Raw genomic sequence first — 21,768 nt, forward strand, 5'->3', positions numbered from 1 at the left:
TTCTTCTTCTTCCTCTTCCTCTTCCTCTTCCTCCTCTTCCTCTTCCTCCTCTTCCTTCTCCTCCTCCTCTTTCTCCACCTCTTCCTCCTCCTCCTCCTCCTCCTCCTCCTCTTCCTCCTCTTTCTTCTCCTCCTCTTCCTTCTCCTCCTTCTCTTTTTCCTTCTTCATTCTTCCTTCCCCCTCCTGCTCTTTCTCAAGACAGGGTTTCTCCATGTAGCCCTGGCTGTCCTGGAACTCACTCTGTAGACCAGGCTGACCTCAAACTCACAGAGCTCCCCCTGCCTCTGCCTCCCAAGTGCTGGGATTGAAGGCATGCGCCACCACCACCAAGCATTCCACCTCACTTTTGAGACAGTCTCTCAGTGAGACATGCAGCTTGCCATTTTTAAGCTAGGCTACCTGACCAGTGAGCCTCAAGAACCCTCCTGTCCCTGCCTCCCCAGCTCTGGGATTCAAGCATGCACCATTGTGCTCAACCTTTTATATGAATGTTGAGGAGCAAACTTCAGGTCCTCATCTTTGTGCATCAAGCCCTTTACCAAGTAAACTGAGCTGTTGCTCTGGTCCCCATCCCCCACCCCCTCCATTTTAGCTCTTAATGGAGTTTACAGTAGAGAACATCTTCATTAATTTAACATGATCCCATTTTTGCTGCCAGTTATTTCTTTTCAATTGTTCTTGAAGACACGTGTATAACTAGAAGGATCTAGGTAAGTTGGCATTTTACTCTAACCAACTGACTGTGGCCTTTGTCACAATCAGCTCAGCGTAGCACTTGCACAAATGCTAAATTTAAAAGTTTCGTGGATTTTTTTCTTTAAAATCTATCATTGCTATATTCATCAGATACATATTTCTAAATGAGCTTTGGTACCCCATTTACTAATATTTGTAGTGCTAGAAGTGGCTCCTGTCTGCCTTTTGGGTTGTCCTACAGTGCATATGGAAGATTAACAAGTTGTTTCAGGGGAAGCAACTCAGCTCTGGCCTCTTGGCCCCTGAGCCAGGCACTGGGACCAGAATGGGTTCACTCTAAAGCTAGGTATGTGACTGTTCAAAGGGTCTAGTGAGATCTAATGTTCCCATACAGAGCCATGGTGGGAGCCCAGATCGCATTATCAGCTGTTTCCAGCCAGTAGCTTTTCACGCCTTTTCTCCTCGCTGATGCCTGGGAAACAAGGGGTGCAGGCTGCTGTCACTTAGTTTCACTGCCAGCGACCGGAAGTAATGTCTTTTACCTGATCGGCAACTTGACATGGCTGCTTAACAACCCGATTAATCAAACCTAGCTCATCCCGTTAGAATTAATGAGCCTAGGAAACGCTGCCATGAATAATGAGGGCTTTGCCCCTCCCCCAGCTCCTCTCCACATTTACCGCTCCCATTTCCTTCTCATAACCATAGCAGGGATGCTCAGCAACTCTGGGAGTTAGAGTTTGCTGGGTGTACTGAGTGACCACTGCCAGGCATCACAGAATCCAAGATTGGCTGTGTTCTGGAGGAGTAATACCTCCTGTTCATCAAATAGATAAGCCCATGATCAGCTGTAGAAGTCAGATTATTGTCTAGCAATATTGAATGCTGGGGATGTACCACTGTTCAAAATCCTTCCCTGAGAGGGAGTCACAGTGCAGTGACCTGGAGACTAATGGAGAAATGCCATGAAGTAAGGCTGGGAAAGGTCATAGCCAAGAGAAGCTGTTGGTACCTGAGGAGCAGCGTTGAGAACTAAGTGACGTTTTGGGGATGCTGAATACTACCCAGTAAAGTCATGCACACAGTTGCATGGAGTTCCGGGTGCTGCAAAAATTCCTGGGTTAATAAGATAAACATGGTTGGCCTGGTGGTGGTGGCGCATACCTTTAATCCTAGCACTTGGGAGGCAGAAGCAGGCAGATCTCTGTGAGTTGTAGGCCAGCCTGATCTACAGAGCTAGTTTCAGAACAGTCAGGACTACATAAAGAAAGAAACCCTGTCTCCAAAAACAAACCAGAAAAGATGAACATTGTTTCTATTCTCATAGAGCGGGCAATGCAGGTGCCTAATACAACATTTGTTTTATATTTTTTCATTTAGTCATTCAAACACAAAAGATTTCCAAGTGTTTTCTACTATAGGGCTTTGTTGTATTAGGAGCGGCAGGGCTGCGTCCCCAGCACTCGGCCGCCCACACAGCTAGCTTTACCCGAAATAATTACATGGAAACTGTATTCTTTTAAACACTGCCAAGCCCATTAGTTCCAGTTTCTTATTGGCTAGTTCTTACATATCGATCTAACCCATTTCTAATAATCTGTGTAGCTCCACGAGCTGGCTTACCAGGAAAGATCTTAACCTGCGTCTGTCTGGAGTGGGAGAATCATGGCAACTCCTTGACTCAGCTTCTTTCTCCCAGCATTCTGTTCTGTTTACTCCGCCTACCTAATTTTATGTTGTATTAAAGGGCCAAGGCAGTCTCTTTATTTAACCAATGAAATTAACACAAGCCAGAAGACTCTCCCCCATCAGGGCTTAGCACCAGGGAAAGGGTGTACAAAGGTGTTAGCCTCACACCTTCCTCTCCAGGGTCCTTTGGAGGGCAGAGGGGTACATTACTAGATTCTTGTGGTCATGTGTTGAGTTCTCTAAGAGTGACATGCTAAATTTATTCGGCATAAAGTTGGTGTGGGATGGTTGCAAATGTGTGCCCCATGTTGGGTGCCAAATTTTAGTAGTATCAAAGAGTTCCACAATAGCCCAGAATGGAGTATAGCAAAGGTTTATTTATTTGAGGATAAACTCACAGGAAGGGTAGCGATCTACAGTCCTCTGCATGCACTAGGAATTGGAACCAAATCCAGCCAAAACAAGTGCCGTGCGTGCTTTTTGTCTGCACTTATAGTACATGAGACCACACCCAAAGTGGGCTGCTATCTTAAAGGCTATTGACTGCAGGAGTTCTCACAACATAAAGTCCTCTCTACCTGGAGAAGTCATGGATGACTCTGTGCAGGAAGTGGTGTTTGAGCCATCATAAAAACAAAACTAACCAGTAGACTGAGTACAAGAGGACTTCACACAAGCTGTTTTTGTGTATAGGAGTAGAAATAAAAGGGAAGAAAGATTCCAGAAATCATAAGAAGGAGATGGCTGGTTCTGTAGTCTACAGTGAAGAATATGACTAAAGATGCAGATGGATACACTTTGAGCTCAGAAGATCCTGGGCTTGCTTATTCATGGTTGAGAACAAGGCATAGTTTTCTAAATGATGAAACATTTGAATAAGCAAGGAAATGGCTCAAGAGGCCTCATCCCAATATAGTATCACAGGGTGCAGGAATTGGACTGGGCACAGGTCCTTTGATAGGAGTGAGACAGAGGAGCTGAATCCAAAATGAGTGACCTGGACTGGAAGCTTGGAGACCAAAGGAAGAGGAAGACTCAAGAGCAAAGGCCCTTAATAAGATCAGAGGGAATGCAGAGCCCAGATGTTAAGGTCCCTGGGAAGGGGAGTGGAAGAGCTGAGTCAATGGAGATTTTGTGAGCAAAGAGTAGGTGCGGAGCTGGGAAGGAAGGAGATAGAGGTTAAAAAGAGAGAGCGAGCAAAAAAAGGGGGGGGAATGGAAGCCAGGCAATGATGGCACATGCCTTTATTCTCAGCAAATGGGAGGCAGAGGCAGGTGGATCTCTGCAAGTTCGAGACCAGCCTGGTCTACAGAGCAAGTTCCAGGATAGTCAGGGCTACACAGAGAAATCTTGTCTCAAAAACCAGAAAAGGAGAGAGAGAGAGAGAGAGAGAGAGAGAGAGAGAGAGAGAGAGAGAGAGGCAGGGGAGGATATAGCTGGTGAGCTTCACAGAGGCACTTTGGGGCCACCGTATCAGGCATCAAGAGACACGGGTTTCAATCATGGCTCTCTGATGTGTCACGGGGAGCACTAGAGCATGGGTTACACTCTGCAGTTCAGTTACCAGGGGCTTCTCATCCTGACACCACCTAGCTTGGCCAAATTTGTTTCCCACCTTCCCTTGCTTCTAAGCTGGTCTTTTGTCCTTTGCCCCAGAGTTGGCTGGAGCAACCCAGGCCTTCAGCAAGAACATTGGCTAATCTCTAAGATCCCCAGGATTCAGGCCTGACCTACATTTCTCTTCCTCTCGGGGACCCAGCCTGGAAAGCATCACTGAGGGGACCAGTGTCTTTGCAGGAGAAGGCAAAGGCTCACGTTCAGAGTTCTATGGCCTACAGGCATTTCTCTGTACTCGGTCAAGGTGACCCGTGTGACATAATTTTAAACTATTACAATCAGGCTACTGAGAAGTTTTAGGGAAAGATCCCCTGTAGGACTGAGGGTAGTCTGTATGGGGTCCTGGGTTCAATCGCCAGCACTACCAAAAATACAAGTTCTATCATGTTCCCTCTTCTGTAGCGAACTGGAGATGGTGGAGGCTGTCCTGGTTTCAGTCTGTGTTCTCCAAATCTCTCCTGCCTCCACCAGCAGAATTCCGTCATTGTGTCACCTCTCTAGACAGAGCTTGTGACTTGGATGGAGTGGCTCAGATCAGGGTTTCAGTGTCCATCCACCTCTCTATCATCCGCTGGACTAAGGCTCCGGGCTCACCGTATCCCCTCTTTTTCTCATACAGGGAGAGCTGCTAAGCCCTTGCCGCTGTGATGGTTCAGTCAAATGTACTCACCAGCCGTGTCTCATCAAGTGGATCAGCGAAAGGGGCTGCTGGAGCTGTGAGCTGTGTTACTACAAGTACCATGTCATCGCCATAAGCACAAAGAATCCTCTACAGGTACATCCAGGGCTCCCCAGCCTGGGGTTCCCTCATTACCTGCTTTATGCTGGGGAATTACTGAACCTCAGATTCAGGGCAGCTTGGTGACTAGGAGCCACACAGTCATGAGAGTATGAAAGAGGTTCATTTCCTTTACGTCTAGACAAGGGGAAGGGTTGAGCAAAGAGAGGAATATATGAGGAAAGGAGTCAGGGGAGATCGGTGGAAAAGACAGAATAAGATAACAGGTTAATGAGAAGAGGAAAGGAAGAAAAACAGAACGGGGGAGGTGAAAAGGAGGGACAAAGAGACAAGAAGGAAGAGAGGGAAGAAGGGAAGAAAAGAGAAAAGCGAAGACAAACAGAACAGGTGATTGGGGATACATGGTGGGAAACGGGAGGCTTGAGCTAAAGCCAAGAGCTTGAAAGGAAGCTGTGTAGAAGAGATGGCTCAAAGGAAATTTTCAGACTTTAATGTGCTTTTGATTTACCTGGAGTCTTAAAAAGTGGATTTCAATCCATGGTTTAGAGTAGGGTCTGAGAACCTGCATTGCTAGCAAGCTATGGGGCATACTCTTGCTGGCCCACAGACCACACTTTCTATGACAAGGGACAGAGTGGGACAGAAGGGAGAAGCAAAGAAAATAAGGAAGAAACCATGACGACAGAGTTTTTTTGTTTTTTTTTTTTTTAAAAAAGGCCACCATGAGAGCTAAGGGAAAACAGGCTCAGAGCTAGAGTAGGGACCTGTCAGATTGGCAGAATTCAGGGCTCCCTTTGCCCACCCTCTCCTCTCCCCCCTGCTGACATAGCCATCTTTGCCCCAATTGGTGCTAAGTCCTGTGCAAATCAGTCATATCAAGCAGTTTACCAGTGAAGATAGTGCACACGCGCATGCGCACACACCCACACAGTGTTCTGCTCCTGAAAATACCTACACATATACGTCATCAGTCAAGTAGCCATGTAATCAATTAGCCAGCAAGCCAGTGAGGATGGAGACCACAGATGCCTGACATTTTCCCTCCTCTGTGGGTGGGGCGGTGCGTCAACCTTGCAAATCCAGGAGAGCTGGGAGTGGGTGATTGTAGTAGGGTGAGCATCTCAAAACTTGTGGGGTACCCTGTGGCATTCTCCGTGGAGGAACTCTCTGGAATTCGGGGGAGGGAAGTATCAGGTTTCCAGGCACCTCTTGATGGGGAGCCCCTCCCGACTGCTGGTTCCATCCTCAACCGCTCCTCTCAGGTCCTGAGGCGGCTTAAAATAGCAGTGCCAAGCGACAGCTGATTCGAGGTCCTCAGGGGGCAGTGGAGGCCTGAGCACATTAACCTGCCCCTTTCTTTCCAGCTGACTCAGGCCTCAGGAAAGGTCATATCTAAAATCTATGAACTCACCCCAAAACACCCCCATCTTGGTTCCACCTTTGACTCATATAATGAAAAAAAAATCATTCAGGTATAGCTTTTTACTTGGCGTAAAGAAAAGGTTATTTTAAGTCTGCTTCAGGTAAGCAAATGGCAGCCCTGGCAATATTGGTCTGTTAATCTATTTCCAAGTTACTGAGCTGCCTTCAGTTATGAGTTTCTGGGCACTGGGGACCCCTCTGGTTCTGTTGATCCTGGAAATGCGATAGTGTGTGCGCAGTTGATGCCAGTTCATTTTTCTGTCTAGAAGCAGTTTGGACTTGAGGCTGCACTGTATGGTTGTATCCTCAATTGTTCTGAGTATGTATCCTGGCCTTCTCTGATCTAGCTAAGTGTCGCACAGTTGCCTGCTCTGCCACAGTGGTCACCTTCTGTGTAAAAAGCCCAGCTGGCCTATCTGCAATAGAAGTTGCAGCTGCCAGATCTGATTAGATGGCAACAAAGCAATGGATAGGGTCCTGCCATCATATGGAAGATAGCTTGGCTCTCTCACCTCCTGGTTGGTGTCCCAGGCGAAGATGTAAGAAATAGCTCAAGTCTTCAATATAGGGTGTTATGTTAGCGACATTCTCAAAGAAAGGTTTGTGTCTAGAAGATCTACTAAGAAAGGAGGCATAGCCTAGTGGGTCTCCAGGCCCCATCGACTGAATCCCACCTTTGAATGGCAATTCATTAATTCTGTCTTCCTCTAGTTTTAGTTAACCATGGTCAATTGACACCAAAAAAAAATATTAAAAGGAAAACTCTAGAAAGAGTAACTTTTAATTGTGTATTGTTCTGAGTAGAACATGTCATGGCTTCCTGCTCCATCCTACCCAGGACATGGGTCATCCCTTTGTTCATCCGTTCAGGCTGTATAAGTTGTTTACCAATTGGTCACTTAGGAGACATCTTGGCTATTAGATCAGCTGGCATGAGCCAACACAATACTAGAATATAGGGTCCGCTACTATCTGAGGCTTCTACTGGGGGCCTTGAAATGCATTCCCCTTGAATGATGGAAGACTATGATATATTAGCACACATTTAATGCCTGTTGTTAAGTTGGAGACAACTCAGTGAAGAGAGTGCTGTTATTACTCAATGCACGGGTTTAGACAATGGGAGCACAGAAGGATTTATAAACTTGCTGGAGGCTGTGCAGCTATGAAGCAAAGGAGCAGGTTGCTTTCTGCAACAAGAATTCCTGAGTCCAGGCGCATGTGCACCTGCCTAGACAAGTTTATCTGTGTCTTTACTGAAACAGTAAAGAATGCCCTTCGTGCCCTAGCTTCGCTCTGAACACTCACAATGCCGGAGGACACAGGACAGAACAATTACCTCCATCTTTAAAGAAGGGGAAATTGAAAGTCATTGTAATTAACTTCTTATCTACACCCAACAAGTTTGGGGGCACAGCTCAACCAGAATTGGGCCCTCTGTCCCCTTACTTGCTGTTCCTTCCCAGTTTAAGGACCAAGATTCCTCTTTGCCCTCCACCCTTGTCTCTTCACTCCAGCCGCAGAACTAAAGTCCACAGGGGGAAGGTCTTAGGATGTGGAGATTAGAACCTCACTGAGACTGAGATTCTTGTGATCCAGGTATTTGTCAGCAGCAGGACTTGGTACCACTGATGCCCTTCCCCCCTCTGAGCCCTCCTGTCAGGTCTCAGAGCTCTCTGCTCCTCAGCGCTCTCCTTGAGGTACCTCCTGTTACAGTTATAAATGGGACCTCACACAGGACAAGGAGAAATTCTGGTATACAGCATCTCATCCCCGCTCTTCTTTGTCACACTCTCTTTGGTCAGAGGCCCCATTAGGGGGCTTGGGGCAGGAAGGGAGATTACGGGATAAAGAGGACATTTCTATGCCTCTAGAAGGTGGGGCTACTGATGCCCGAATGGTAGAAACAAACGAACAAAATCATTAGAAACTCTCTTCTAGACAGTGTGAAGTCGGCCCTGGAAAAAGCATGTATTGTACATGAGGGAAGTCTATGTGATAGGACCGTCTTCTGGAAAATGCCTTTGTTATGTGTAACCCTAGGCTGGGGAAGCACCGGAAAGTGAAAGGGCTGATTCTCTGTAATGGGATGCTATCTGTGCGATTAAATTAAGGCCCGTGTCCTACATCTAGACTAAAAGGGAACTGGTTTCCAATACTTACTGTTTGTTCCTTGGAAGTGAAGGGACACTAGCCCACTTGAACCTGTAGCTCTGGCCGGCCTTGCCCTTCTCCCCACTCCCTCTGCCTTTAGATTGCATTCCTTAAGCCAGCCACCGAGATCCATTCCCTTATTTGGCCCCTTCCTCCTGACTACCAAGGTCCAGCAATCAAAATCCCCCTTTGGTTCACTTAATTAACATGCCCAATTATAATTAAACACCTCACCCTAACACCAGTTTTCCTCTTGTACCTTTTTAAACCACCATTTGCTTATGCGCCATAGCTGTCTCCTTTCTATCCAGAGGCAGTCTATAACCCAGAGGGAAAAAGGGCCCTGCTCCCTCTCCCTTGCTCCCTTTCTCCCTCATCCCCTACCTCTTTATCACCACATCCTAACCGATTCTAACACAGACCCCCCCTTCTTCTTTTAAAAAATTACACCTGCAAGGCCATTTGCTGCCATTTACTGCCTGAGTCTGAAAGCAGCCACTTTAACGTCTTCCCCACTTAATAAAGGATCTCTCTACGAAAATAGGTGTTTGGGTGTGGTTTATGCCTAATCTGGGGTCCTGGAGGAAGCTCCACTGTTCAGGTGTCTCCTTCAGGAGACCACCGGCCTACCCTGTCTGAGCCAACGATAGCAGAAGGAGGGGTCCCTGGTGGTAGATGGAAGGCCATGTGCCTCTCATTTGTCTTTAGGTCACAGTGGTTCCGAGAACGTTCCCTGAAGGACATTATGCAGACCCATGGTGGACCGCATTTGGAAACTCGTAGAGTTGTGTGCCCCAAGGCTGTGTCTTGTCCAGTGTTGTCTAGTGCTTTAGCTCCAACACCTAGTATGGTGGCCAAGCACATAGAGATCGTCAATACTTGCTTGTTAAGTGAAATAAGCCTAAACCAAAACCCTGCTCAAGGCTAATTTAGGACATTGCTCCATAGACGAAGCATATAATCATAAAATTCCATAGCCAAAACTCACCCACACTCCAGCCTCCAACTCAATACTGCTATAAGTACACTGTTTTCTCTTTGACAAAGACGAAGTTAAAATACAGTTAGTCTATTGTGAGCTGGTTTTCTTACGCCCACACCCCATGTCCTCTCCTTCTCTGTCCAATCGTTGATCTCTAACGTGCATATTAAATGGCAAGCAAGGTGGTGGTGTAAAAAAAAAAATGAAACAGTCAAAGAAAGACCTGTGCCCTCTTGGCACCATTTAGTGAGAAAATCAACTGTGTTGCTCTGAAAGGAATATTCTCGTGCCTTGGAACAACAACCACGTTAGTTCTTTGTTTTCCTTCTCGCCTTCAAATTTCTATGTCTATGAAAGTCAAGTAGAAGGGTCTCCTCCTCAGTCATGCCTGCCCAGAGCCCCTCCTTACAATGATGTCTGATCATTTTATATGGCATGGGTTCCCTCTGCATCAGAATATATAATATGAAACTGCAAAGCTGTCCATTGTGCTACAGGTGGAGAAGCCCTGGTTTAAGCTCTGTACCAGCGATCTGCTGGAGCAGAAGGAAGAGTGTGGGAATGGCGCTCAAGCAACTAATCTGTCACTCTCTCCTCCCCAGTGGCAGGCCATATCCTTGACAGTCATCGAGAAGGTTCAGATTGCAGCTGCCATCTTGGGTTCTCTCTTCCTCATTGCCAGTATCTCTTGGCTCATCTGGTCGACCTTCAGTCCCTCAGCAAAATGGCAACGCCAAGACCTCCTCTTCCAGATCTGCTACGGGATGTATGGCTTCATGGACGTGGTGTGCATAGGTGAGTCTGGGGTGTTGTCTCCATGAGAAGTAATGAGCCACACAGTAAGGAAATGGAAAGATCCCCAGCATCCCCTTCTACTTGGAGATAGAACTGGGGTTGAGACCCACGACCTCGGGTAAGACTATAGCTTAGGTATAAGAGGTGGGTGGGAAAGGAGGGGGGCAGGACAAAGATAAATTGAAATCATTTCCAAACAAATCTGTCTTGCCCAGTTAGAGACAAGGATGAAGCTTGCCTCTGAGGTAAAGAAGGTCATTTGGCGGATTCATCTGCAGGGGTGTGGAAGGCTTCTCATTGCACAGCCTACAAGCCATGATTTGGCATATCTATACAGCAAGAAGCCCAGAAGCAGCCATGATAAGAACTGTCTTTCAATTTTTTTATTTTATGTATGTATATACATGTGGGTGGATCACATGTGAATGCGTGAATGAAGGTTTATACATACATACATACACATGTAAGTGTACATGTGCACAGCACATAGGTTTATGGGAAGGCGGTCAGAAGACAACTTTGGGCGTTGTCTTCAGGTGCCTTCCACCTTTAGTTTGAGACAGGGTCTCTCATTGTCCTGGAACTCTGCCATGGAGGCCAGATGAACTGGCCAGCAGGCTCCAGTATGTCCACCACACCTGGCTTTTCACACGGACTTGGGATCGGAACTAGGTCCTCACACCTGTAAAACAAGCCTTTCTACAAAGTCACCTCTTCGCCTCTGGCCTTCTCTTCTTCTATAAGCCTGTTCTGTACCCCAGCTCTCTCTAATCTAGTGGTATGGTGGGACTGGGGTTCCACACAGCTCCAGGAGCCCCATGTGGGCGTAGGAAAGAGAATGCTGTTCTAAAGCCTCACCTCTGCTTCACAGTGAGTTCTTCACGGTGAGGCAGCGCTGAGGCTTCCGAACAGCATTTGTAGTCATTCCAAGTAAGATGGGGTTTAAACAGCTTCAGGGTTTTAGGACAAAGAAGTTAGGGCCCACTTCTTTAGTTCCCGCCTCTTCCCTACCCAATCCCGAAGGCAACTCTTTTCTCCTGTTTTCCAGCACAGCTGGTGGAGGGCTGGGTTCTTTTTGTTTCAATGGGGGATTGTGAGTATTGACTGCAAAGGTCTGCTCCATGCAAACGAAGAGGTGGAAATGGCTCTGTTTGCTCTAAATGACGCATGGTTAAACACTGACTATACATCCTCACCTGGAACTCTCGTTGTATCCCCAGGTCACAGCACTGGGGCCGTGAATGTAGTGCAATGTTCTTCTCCATCAGTGGTGTTACGTCAAATATGCTACACCGCTCTGTTCAACAGGATAACATCTTGTTATAATTGAGCTGAGATGATGGTGATATGAATTTCTTTGGGATCATTTAATATTAGAAGTTGAAAAGACCTGGAGAATATCCTACTGATCTCAGAAGCCAAGGCTGATCACAGTAATACCGGACCTTGATGTTTATCTAAGTCAATGTATCGTGTCTCTCTGGCTAACTAATTCAATATATTAATCCTGGGGACAAAGATTATTTTCCCTATTTTCCAGATTGTGAAATCTTGAAAGGTACATCGCAGACTAACTCAGCAAGAAAGTAGGACCTATGTTTCAATGCTTTCCCAGGCTGACCATAGAAAATGCTAAAACGCGACATAAAACAGAGAGTGCCATGTGACCTAGAAAGGGGAGCAGGGGCTGGTGGACAGGAGTGGGCGGCTGTAAGCAGATCCCGGTGGTGGTTGTAATATGGTGGCTGTGATGATGACCAGCGGTGATGCTGGTGGTTGTAAAGGTGACATTCGGTATTAGTTGCCCTTCTTCTGCAGTCTGTCCCCAGTAATACAGCTAACACTGGCTGGGTGTAACATAGAGGCTTTCTGAAGGGAGGATCAAGTGGAAGCTGCAATATTCAGCAGAGATGCTTTTCGTTTTGGTCTCAACTAGTCGCTCAGCTTCACTAGAAAGCAAAGTTGGCATCTGTCTACGGAGTGCAAGACAGCAGCTCAGCTCACTTCTCTTGGCACAGCCCCTTTCCACATGCCTCTGAGTCCAGGCTCATTCCTTGGCTCGAAAGTAAAACAAGATCCACAATGCCATTGCAGGGTCGACCTGAGCACAGTTTTCAGACGACCTGGAAATATTGGTTGGGAAAGGAATGTTGAGTAAAAGAATCCATATCCAACAGGTCCAAGCTACTGTATTAAGCCATGCAGAACCTGGATTTAAAAAAAAATATATGATCAGAAGAAAAGAAAATAAGTCCAGGACAGGGCTGGCTCTAAGGGGCTAAGGGAATAGTCAACCCATCTGCCGCTACCAGCTTCTGAATTTCCTACGTTTTTCAGACACCAGCAACAATGTGTTCCCTAACACTGCTAAATAGGCATGATAGTAAAGATGTGTGTGAGCACTAAATGGGTGGCTCTTTGTGTATGGATCTTTTAAAAATGGAGCATGAAGAGGGTGTTGACAGTTCAGGATGGAGGAGGGACTCTGTGGCAAGATCCCACGAAGCCAAAAGCAAACACTGTCTGCTTAGTGGTTGTGAAACCAAGTCTGTCTCATTCGCAGCTATATCCACCCAGCTGGCTTTTGGGAGCGTTGGTAATCACCAAGAAAACCCAGAGTAATGGTTCTGTACAAGAATGGTCTTTAGCTCATCAAAGGAGTTTGCCTGAAGTGGCTGCCAGGGTCTCCAGTTTCCCCATTGAGTATAGCATATCTCCAGGGCTGAGGTCAATGACATTGGATGTGAGCATTCCCAGTGGGTAATGCATTTCATGATACAAACTGTCCCCAAAGACCAGGAACCTCTTGGTTTAGAGTCTTAAGCTCCTAGCTTAAGTTCTCAACATGGGGATTGTGGTCCCCTTGGCAAGCCTCTATTACCAAAAAATAGGTACATTACAATTCATAACAGTGGCAAAATTACAGTTATGGAGTAGCAATGAAAAGATTTTTATAGTTGGGGGGGGTCACCACAACATGAGGAACTGTAGTAAAGGGTCACAGCATTTGGGAGGTTGAGAACCACTGCCCTAGAGCAACGCATACTAACTACCATGAACGTCAAATATAAGTTACAAGAACACAGAAAACCACCAAGCCCCTTGAAGTGATGAGGGTGCAACAGCTCTCCAAGGATCTGAGGGCTGAGCACTGTGATCCGTATTTCAGCTCTGGGGCTTCACTAACCCGTGCTGTGCTAACCCAGGCTTAGCTGTGCTCTGGGTCACACAGCTCAGCCTGCAACAGGGTCAAGGATGGAACCACAAACCTCTGACTCTAATTCCAGGGCACTTTCCATGGCCTATTTTTTTCTAAAAAAATTTATTTATTTGCCTATTTTACATAGATGAATACTTTGCCTGTATGTACGTCTACGCATCAGAAGAGAGCATCAGACAGTTGGGAGCTACTGTGTGGGTACTGGGAATTGAACTCAGGGCCTTTGGAGGAGCAGAGCGTGCTCTTAAGCAGTGAGCTGTCTCTCCAGCCCCTCTGGCTGCTCCATATGAAATTATACTTAACCATTTAAGGATGACCCATAACCTAACAATATTGTAACACAGCGGACTTCAAGGGAGGCAGAAATTAACCCAGCCATAACCATCACAACAATTGGATGTTCACTGGGCCACATCTACTCCAGTCTTTTGTTTGGGATTCAGGTGGTCGGTCATCGTTATACCTTTTTAAAAGTCGGTGCTGTTTTAATGTCAATGGAGAAAGGGACTTTAGAAATTAGGATGATATTTGGACAGTCTACCTGCCTGTGCTACTCTCTGGAGAGGGGTATTTTAGGTTAGGTAAATCTAATTCTGGCTCTTAACATGGACATGGGAAATCTATTCATTATACACAAACATTATTGAGAGGAGAGAGAGAAAGCGCATTGCATAGACACATTGAGACATTGAGACACAAGAGGCTCCTTCCTGTTCTGGAGGATCTCAATCTCATGGAGGAAAGTGACCACTGACACTCAGAAATCAGAGCTGTGCTGGGGTCTGGATACAGACATGGTTCCCAGGAAGGGAAAACTGGGTCAAAGGGCTTGGAATGACTGTAACTGTTTCTTCAATAGCATCTACTGACTGCCTTGCTTTCCCCTAAACTCAAGACACGTAAAAGAGAGATGAATGAGATCTATCTGTCCAAGAGTTCAGTCTCCAAGCACAGGATAAACTTTGGGAGGGTATCTATTGGAGCCGAGAGGAAGATAAGACAGAGCAGAGAACAATGAACCCTCTTGAAGACCCTAAGAGACTTGTTGAAAGAACTCTACCATTAAGTTGGTTACAAAAGCTAAACCAAAGTTTGTCCAAAAGAGGGAGAAGAATATTCTAGGCAAAGGGACTCGTCTGCGTCGAAACCCAGAGTGAGCAAGGTGCGCTAGAAAGCTAAGTGTGTTTGTGTGGCTCAGTGGCAGAGACACAGAGCAGGAGGCGGCTGAGGAGCAATGGGTTTGGGGAAGCTGGCTGACATCAAGTCATATGCTAAGAACTCTGGCACTGTTTCGCTGAGGACACGGAAGCAATGCCAAAATTTTACATAGGAAAGTCTGGTTAGACATATGTTTTTAAACCTATAAATCTAGCACCTATTAGAAGCATAGATCAGAGCTGGGCAGATCGGAAGTAGGAGGGACTGGCTGACAAATGCTTGTGCTAATCAGAGCAGGAAACAGAGATGCCAACACAGGAATGGCGGGAAAGAAAGAAGTATAGAGGCAACCAGGGGATTCACACCGTCTGCAGAATGGATGGGATCAGGCAGGCAGTAGCTGGAACATAAGTTTGTCAAAGATGTCAGAACAAAAAGACCACCTTAAGCCTAAAGTGCAGACAGAAGGCCAAAAGCTGTCCCTAAACCAAGGGTTTGTAGCCAAGAGAAACAAGTTGTCATAGACCGCAGAGATGAGAAGGCAGGGCCAGGGAAGGTGGATCACAGGGCCTGGGGTCTTGGGGAGCCTTTCAGAGCACACAGGTGGTTCTTTCTGTGACGTAGAGGAAGATGTTGAGGGCATTGGGCCAGTCCTGTAAGAGTTGGTGGCTAAGTGGAAGAAGAGGGATAATAAGGGAAGGGAAGGAGCTTTAGTCCATGTCCAGGGTTCTGCTCACAGCTGGGTCAGATCTGAAGCAGATGTGCAGATCGACAGGAAGAGCTGGAGTTGTGGGATTTGCTGAGTTAGTGTCGAAGGGATGCTCAGAGAAGAGGTAGCTTAGGGACATAGGACAGGTGGCATTAAACATTTAAGGAACTGATGGAGACAGAGCGGGGAGAACAGGGAGAACTAAGTCTCTGAGGTCAGAATGGTGGCATCTGAACTGACAGGAGTGGCAAGATGGGATGGTCTGGGGCCCAGAGCCATCTCAGTTTCTTATTAACTTTGTGTCCTCAAGTGAGCTCACCCCCACCCCTGCCCCCGCTCCCTGTTCTTCCTCGGGGAAGAACAGCGTCACTGGAGACTTGTTGAGAGGCCCAAGACAGCACATATAGACGGCAGGTAGGTCCTCAGAAGAGTGAATGCCCAGGATAGGAGACACTTGACCAGAGTGCAATCCCCTTAAAGTGAGCAGTCAGCCAAGGTTCGCCAGCTGTCACTGGTTCAGTCACAGTGGAGACAGAGACGGAGCCTGAACCTGCCTTCCTTGTACAGTCTGCTCTTATTTTGAGCAGCATCTTTTCTTGAAGGTTCACAATTCCACACTCACTGCCTTCCACCAAGATCCGGCTATTATACGTGGTGGCCTGAGTCCACCTGTCTTCTCTTCAGTCATCTGTAATGACGCTGTCTTCCGTAGCTGAAGTTGACAGAACCTTCCAACAAACAAATGGCATTCTCTGCTCCAGTGGGTCATGTGACTAGGGCTTAATAAGAGAAAATTAATTTAAAAGCTTTGGCAACAAACATAATTTTTAATCATTCCACAGACCTAAGAGACTGACCCTCAAAAAGTCAACTCTGAAGTCAATACTGCAAAAATGAGGTTGTCATCTTGTCATGTGTGTTTGTCACTCGTGAGTGGAGTGGGGTTGGGGAAAGAAGAAGAACGTTTCGAGATCACTTCCAAACCTTTAACAACAGAATATTAGAGCAGCCATTAGGTACAGAAACAACTGTTGTCATAGTTTCTTCTCTGTGTGGTCCCCCGAGGTTCCATCTCGTGATGTGTGGATATCTAGCCCCTGTCCAGAAAACACTGGGAATAGGAGAAGGGCAAAAAGACTGTGAAACATTTGTAGTTTGGAATCTAATTTTAGGGCCAGTGAGAACGCTCAGTGGGTAAAGGAACCCTGGCATCCAGAATATTGACAATTTGTCCTCTGACCTCCACACACATGCTTACACACACAAACACACACACACACAAATAGTAAATACATTTAAATCTTAATTTTAATTCTGATGAAGTCGTTCTGAGTAGAAATGACTCTACCTATCCAGCCTGTTATTTCCCTGAACACCGGACAGAAAGCTGTGGCAGCCTGGTCCAATAGAATCTCGGAAAGTCAGATGTCACCTAATAATCTCTATGGCCTTAGGCATATTTCCTTTCTACAAATGGTTTCCTCATACCCCGCCCAGGATTGAGAAGTTACTTACCCAGGAAAATGATGGTAGAGTTCGCAAAGTGTTTAACTGTGGCTGTAGGGCATCCCAGGAATGCCGAGCTGGGCGTGAGAAGCATCAGCTTCATAAAGGGATGAGAGAGTGGGTGGTCTGAACTCTTGTTATCAGCAGGGAGTTTGTCCAGTGTCTGGATTAAGGTTGACTCCTATCTTACCACCCAGAGCCTCGTGGGCACAAGCATCTCTTTCCATAGCTAGGTTGCTGGATGCATTGGAGTGAGGATGATGACTCAGGAATGCTGTGTCTGTCCATTAGTGGGCTGGTGATAATAAATAGCATAGATGCTCAAACCAGTTAATACCTGTTGGGGATGCCATGACACATGCCATCGAGCCACAAACTGCTTTTCTCTGAAGGTCTATTTGTTAGGGAATGTGAGTAACCAACTTCGTGCAACCATTAGTGGTTTAACCCAGCAAGGTTCCAGAAGAGCAAATCTAGGAATCCGAGCTCCTCTCACTCTGCAGCCCCATGGTCTTTAGGATTTTAAGCCTTTTGCGTCTGTCTAGAATTAAGCAGGTCTTCCTCTAACACTTTTCCGTCAATGCCTGTTTCCTAAACATTGGCCAGAATCTGTACACATTCACACCAGGGATGTGGCCTTTCCTAATTCAGAAAGGGACAGGAAAGGCAAGTCCTGCCCAGTGGCAGCTATATACGGAGGGACAGCCATGGATAGTGGCCATCTCTATCACTGCAAGCCCACCCTGCTGAGTAACTTCAAACATTCTGAACTGTGATAGTCGGATGAAAGAAAAAACACCCTAGTTCCTAACTATCGTCTGTTAAAGCCTCAAGGATTTGAAGAACCCAAATTCTCCATGGATACAGAATACGTCAGTTACTTTTGCGTAGCTGTAACCAAAATGTCTGACAGAAACAACCTAAACCAGAGACGCTTGTTTCAGCTTAGGGTGTCAGAGGCTACAGTCCATCCTGGCAGGGGAGACACTGAGGTGGGGTGACTAGCCACTGCAGTGGGAGAGTGCGGTGGAGGCTTGTTCATACAATGGGGGACAGGAAGCAGGGAAAGCGGGCTGGAAACGGGGGCACATGCAGCCTTCAAAGCCTCCCTCCCCCATGACCTACTTATGCCAGCCAAGCCCCACCTCCTAATGGCTCCACAGCCTTCAAAATAGCACCCCAAGCAGGGGACTGAGGGCCTGCGGGGGACATTTTGGATTTGAACAATAACACAGAGTTTTGGTATGTCTGCCTACACAAACAACTTTTTAAATTTATAATAACATATGTGAAGCACAGCCTGGCTGTGCCTGGGAAGCATGAAGACATCTCTCCGGAGAGCATGAGGTGGCTTTGCCAATCTGGCGTCCCCAGCCGCACCAAAAATAGCTGGTTATATTTACTTATTTATTATCAATGTAAGATGAAATCATGTGATATTTATTGACTAACGATGATAAGACAATCACTAGCATTCATTATGCATTGCATTCTAAGTACTGTGAAAAGTGCTTCATATACAGTAGGGTTTTTTTTTTTTTTAATCTTCTTTACCCCATGCAACTCTATGTTATGGCTGCAATTACAGTGCCAATCCTCCTGATGGGAAAGCCAAGAAGAGAGGTGACCCTCACGAGTGTTTGATGTAGAACACAATTTCACGTTGGCTGCTATTCAAGCAATACATCACACATTAAAACACATGTTGTGCAAGAGATCGTATCAGTCATGCTAGTAGAAATTGCATATAAGCATATAGAATTAAAAACAAACTAGTTACCTTCTCCGTAGTCTTTTGAGAGGTGTGCACATGATGTGGAGCATGGAGCAGGAAGGAGCATCAGTCATGGGGCACTGCTCTGATTTGGATACTCTAGGGTGACGACCTACTTCATAGACAAACTGTGGGTCATTGAACAAGATGGTTAGCATCCCTGAGCTCAGTTTCCTCTTCTCCAAAACAGAGCTAAGATGACTCCCCTCATAGGTAAGTTTCTGTGACGAATCTTTCATTTTGCAAAGCCCTTTTAGAGTGACAGAACATTGTAAGCACTCAAGAAATACTGACATCATCACCATGACTTTCACCATCACCATAGCCTTCTGCATCACCTCTAAGCATTGATACCACACAGTGCAGCTGAAGAAGGCCAAGCCTCATGTCCACAGTCAGAGCACACAGCTTCACAAAGGAACCTTGTAGAAAAAAAAACCCCAACTGCACAGGTCAGTACAGTACAGAAGCAAACCCTTCAGTGATACCAGTACCTATTGAGGCTCCAAATTTCTCTCTCCCCCGTCCAGTCCAATTGCATAAAGCTCACTTCACCCCCAGGCAGTCCACTGTCTATTCCTTTCTGCGGAAGTGGCTTCTCATAGGTCTGCATTGCTCCTGGGAAGCAGAGGGGCGGCAATGGTTCCCACTCAGAAGCCTCAAGACACACTCTGTACCTTGACCAAAGTCAACCGGACCCATCAGGAGCCTAGCTAGGATGAAAGCTCTGGCAGAAGTCCCATCAAGGGGACACTCCCTTTCAGTGCCTAGGCACTGACAAACACTAAAGTAACGGACACAAAAGAAAAAGGGGCTTCCGTTGTCCCTCACCAAATACTCTTGGCATCTCTTGGCCTTTGATGCTGTATTGCTGGAGTCCTTCACGTCAAAGTGAGTTTGCCCAAGTGAGGCACCTGGGTCAATCCATCGCCACTTCTTTGGGCAGGCCCTCAGGAGTGCATCATGGCCACGCTGTGAGAAGCCTGAAGGTAGGTCCTGGAGAAGCCTTAGCAGCTAGTTGCCAATCTGGTATCTCCCAGAAGCAATCCTCTGAGCCCACCAAAGTAGCTGGTCATATTTCTTCTATGTGTGCCTGCTACTTTCTTTAGTGTGAGTTCTAGGACCTGGTCTTTGAGGGGTGAACTCAGGAAGGCAAGTGTTTGAGAGTGGGTGGGGATTCAGGGAGAGACATAGATCATACCTCACCACTCTCTGGAAGAGAGGTAGTATTGTAGTTTGAGCGTGGCTAGCCCCATAGGCTCGTGTATTTGAACTTTGGAGCCCTAGCTGGTGGTGCTGTATTGGGAGGGTGTGGAACCTTTAGGAGGTGCAGCTTTTCTGGAAGACGTAGGTGGGTCGCTGGAAGAGGGCCTGGAGCATCATAGCCCCGCCTCGCTTCCAGTTGCACCCCCTTACTCCTTGTGGATGCAGTGTGGTGGAACCCCTTCCTCTCTTAAGCCACTTCTTGCCAGGCATTTGGTCACAGAAATGAAAAAAACAATTAATATAGGAAGCCTTCGAGGGAAGGGGTGACTGTGGTGGCAGGAAGGGAGGCCCCGAGGGGAGAGCTGACTCCACTCCTGTAGAGCCAGCTGGTGTCTAGAGCGCCTTTCACACAGCTGTCGTCCACAATACACAACGGCTACTCCTCACAATGGAGAAGGAGAAGGGCTCCACAGAAGAGCAGACGCCTATGGCGACAGGTAGGCAGTGAAGGGGGAAGAAGACATACGTGTGTCTTGCGGTCTTCCCTCCAATGGCCCACTTCATGTAGCCTCAATGGCGATGCCTGCCAAGTGTGGCACTCGGGACCCCTCTCATAAAAACACAAGGAGGGGAACACCAGTTCCAACTTGCTGATGAGAAACTGAGGCCTGCAGTGATCAAATCCCTTGCTGAAGCCACAAGGCTTGCAAGTGGCAGATATACTGCTGCTCTATACAACCTCACTGGCAGGGGACCTGACTCTAATTTGTGGGGACCAATGGTCTTTGGGTCTAGGAAGTGGCCATTTCTGTGTTTTGACATCTGTCACATCTGGATAGAGCATTTTTTTTTTCAAATTTACATGTACAAATTTGTACACGCACAAACACACACACACGCCCAAGTACACACATGGTTGTGCACATGATCGTTGGCAGGTGTGCATGCATGTGTGTCCTCATGCATGTGGCAGCCAGAATGTCAATGTCAAGTGTCTTCCTCAATTGTTTCTCGACCTTTTTAGAGACAATGTCTCTCACTGAATCTGGACCCTGCACTTCAGCTATACTGGATGGTCAGTAGGCCCTAGGGAGCCTTCCATGTCTAATATATATTATGGGATGCATATATTATGGTGTGTGTGTGTGTGTGTGTGTGTGTGTGTGTGTGTGTGTGTGTATCCCAGAGCTGGGATCATGGGCATCTGCCTCACATCTTTTTCACGGATGTTGAGAACACAAACTCAGTTCTCCATGCACAGCAAACACTTTACTGTCTCTTCCTCCTCTTTTTGAAAAATAAAAATCTAGCTAGGAGATGGGGGCACACACCTATAATATCAGCACTCAGGAGGTGAAGACAGGAGGATCTCTGAGTTCGAGGCCAGCCTTGTCTACAAGGATAAACGTGCTGTCTAGGCAGTACTGCTCATCATAGCCACCATGGGTGTCATCAGAGTCACCGGAGGCTTCTGTGCGATGCAGATTCTCAAGCCTGGTCCCAGACCGACTGAGTCAGGTCTCCTGGGAACAGAGCCAGGAATCTGTGAGTTACCATGCTCTCTGACCATTCTGCGATGCACCTACATTTCAAAAGCACCATCTCAGAATTGTCAACAACTTTCACGTCACGTAAGCCAGAACGCTGGCAAGAGATGAGGGTGGGAAGGAGTTTTCTGGGTCCCTGAGGGGGTTAGAAGCTTTCCTGTAGACTTCTCGATCAACTTGACATGGCCTGTTATTGTAGGTGGGAAGCAAGGCTGTGCCCCCACCGCACCCCACCCCCACGGCAGGGGCTCAGAGCCATACAGAGTGGGCACTCGGAAGAGACGGCATGGGGTTAAGTTGTGTCTCTCCACTCACAGGATAAACCTAATGGTCAAAATGCATCAAGGCCGGGAGGCTTTTTAGAGAACTCCTTGTTGTTGCTATGGTTATAGGGTGCAGAGGAGCTGTGCAAGCAGGCCTGCCCACTCGCGGTGGTGACCAGCCTTCTTCCATTGCTCATGGTCTAAGCAAAAGGCCACTTCCTTATCTCAGCTGGAGATAGGGATAAGGGGAGAGAGACATGTCTAACAACCTTTAGAACCTATAACCCTGAG

General features: G+C 46.9%; 1 protein-coding gene across 1 annotated transcript in view; it reads left to right on the forward strand.

The window, feature by feature from the left end:
* March4 (membrane associated ring-CH-type finger 4) overlaps positions 1-21,768 on the forward strand; it is a 130,755-nt gene that overhangs the window by 102,246 nt on the left and 6,741 nt on the right. The window contains exons 2-3 of the mRNA XM_013351686.2: positions 4,622-4,777; positions 9,902-10,094. Coding sequence (XP_013207140.2) covers positions 4,622-4,777; positions 9,902-10,094 — 349 coding nt within the window. The remainder of the gene's footprint in view (positions 1-4,621; positions 4,778-9,901; positions 10,095-21,768) is intronic.

The sequence above is a fragment of the Microtus ochrogaster genome, linkage group LG4 (genome assembly GCF_000317375.1).
Source record: "Microtus ochrogaster isolate Prairie Vole_2 linkage group LG4, MicOch1.0, whole genome shotgun sequence".
In the NCBI taxonomy this organism is placed as follows: domain Eukaryota; kingdom Metazoa; phylum Chordata; class Mammalia; order Rodentia; family Cricetidae; genus Microtus; species Microtus ochrogaster.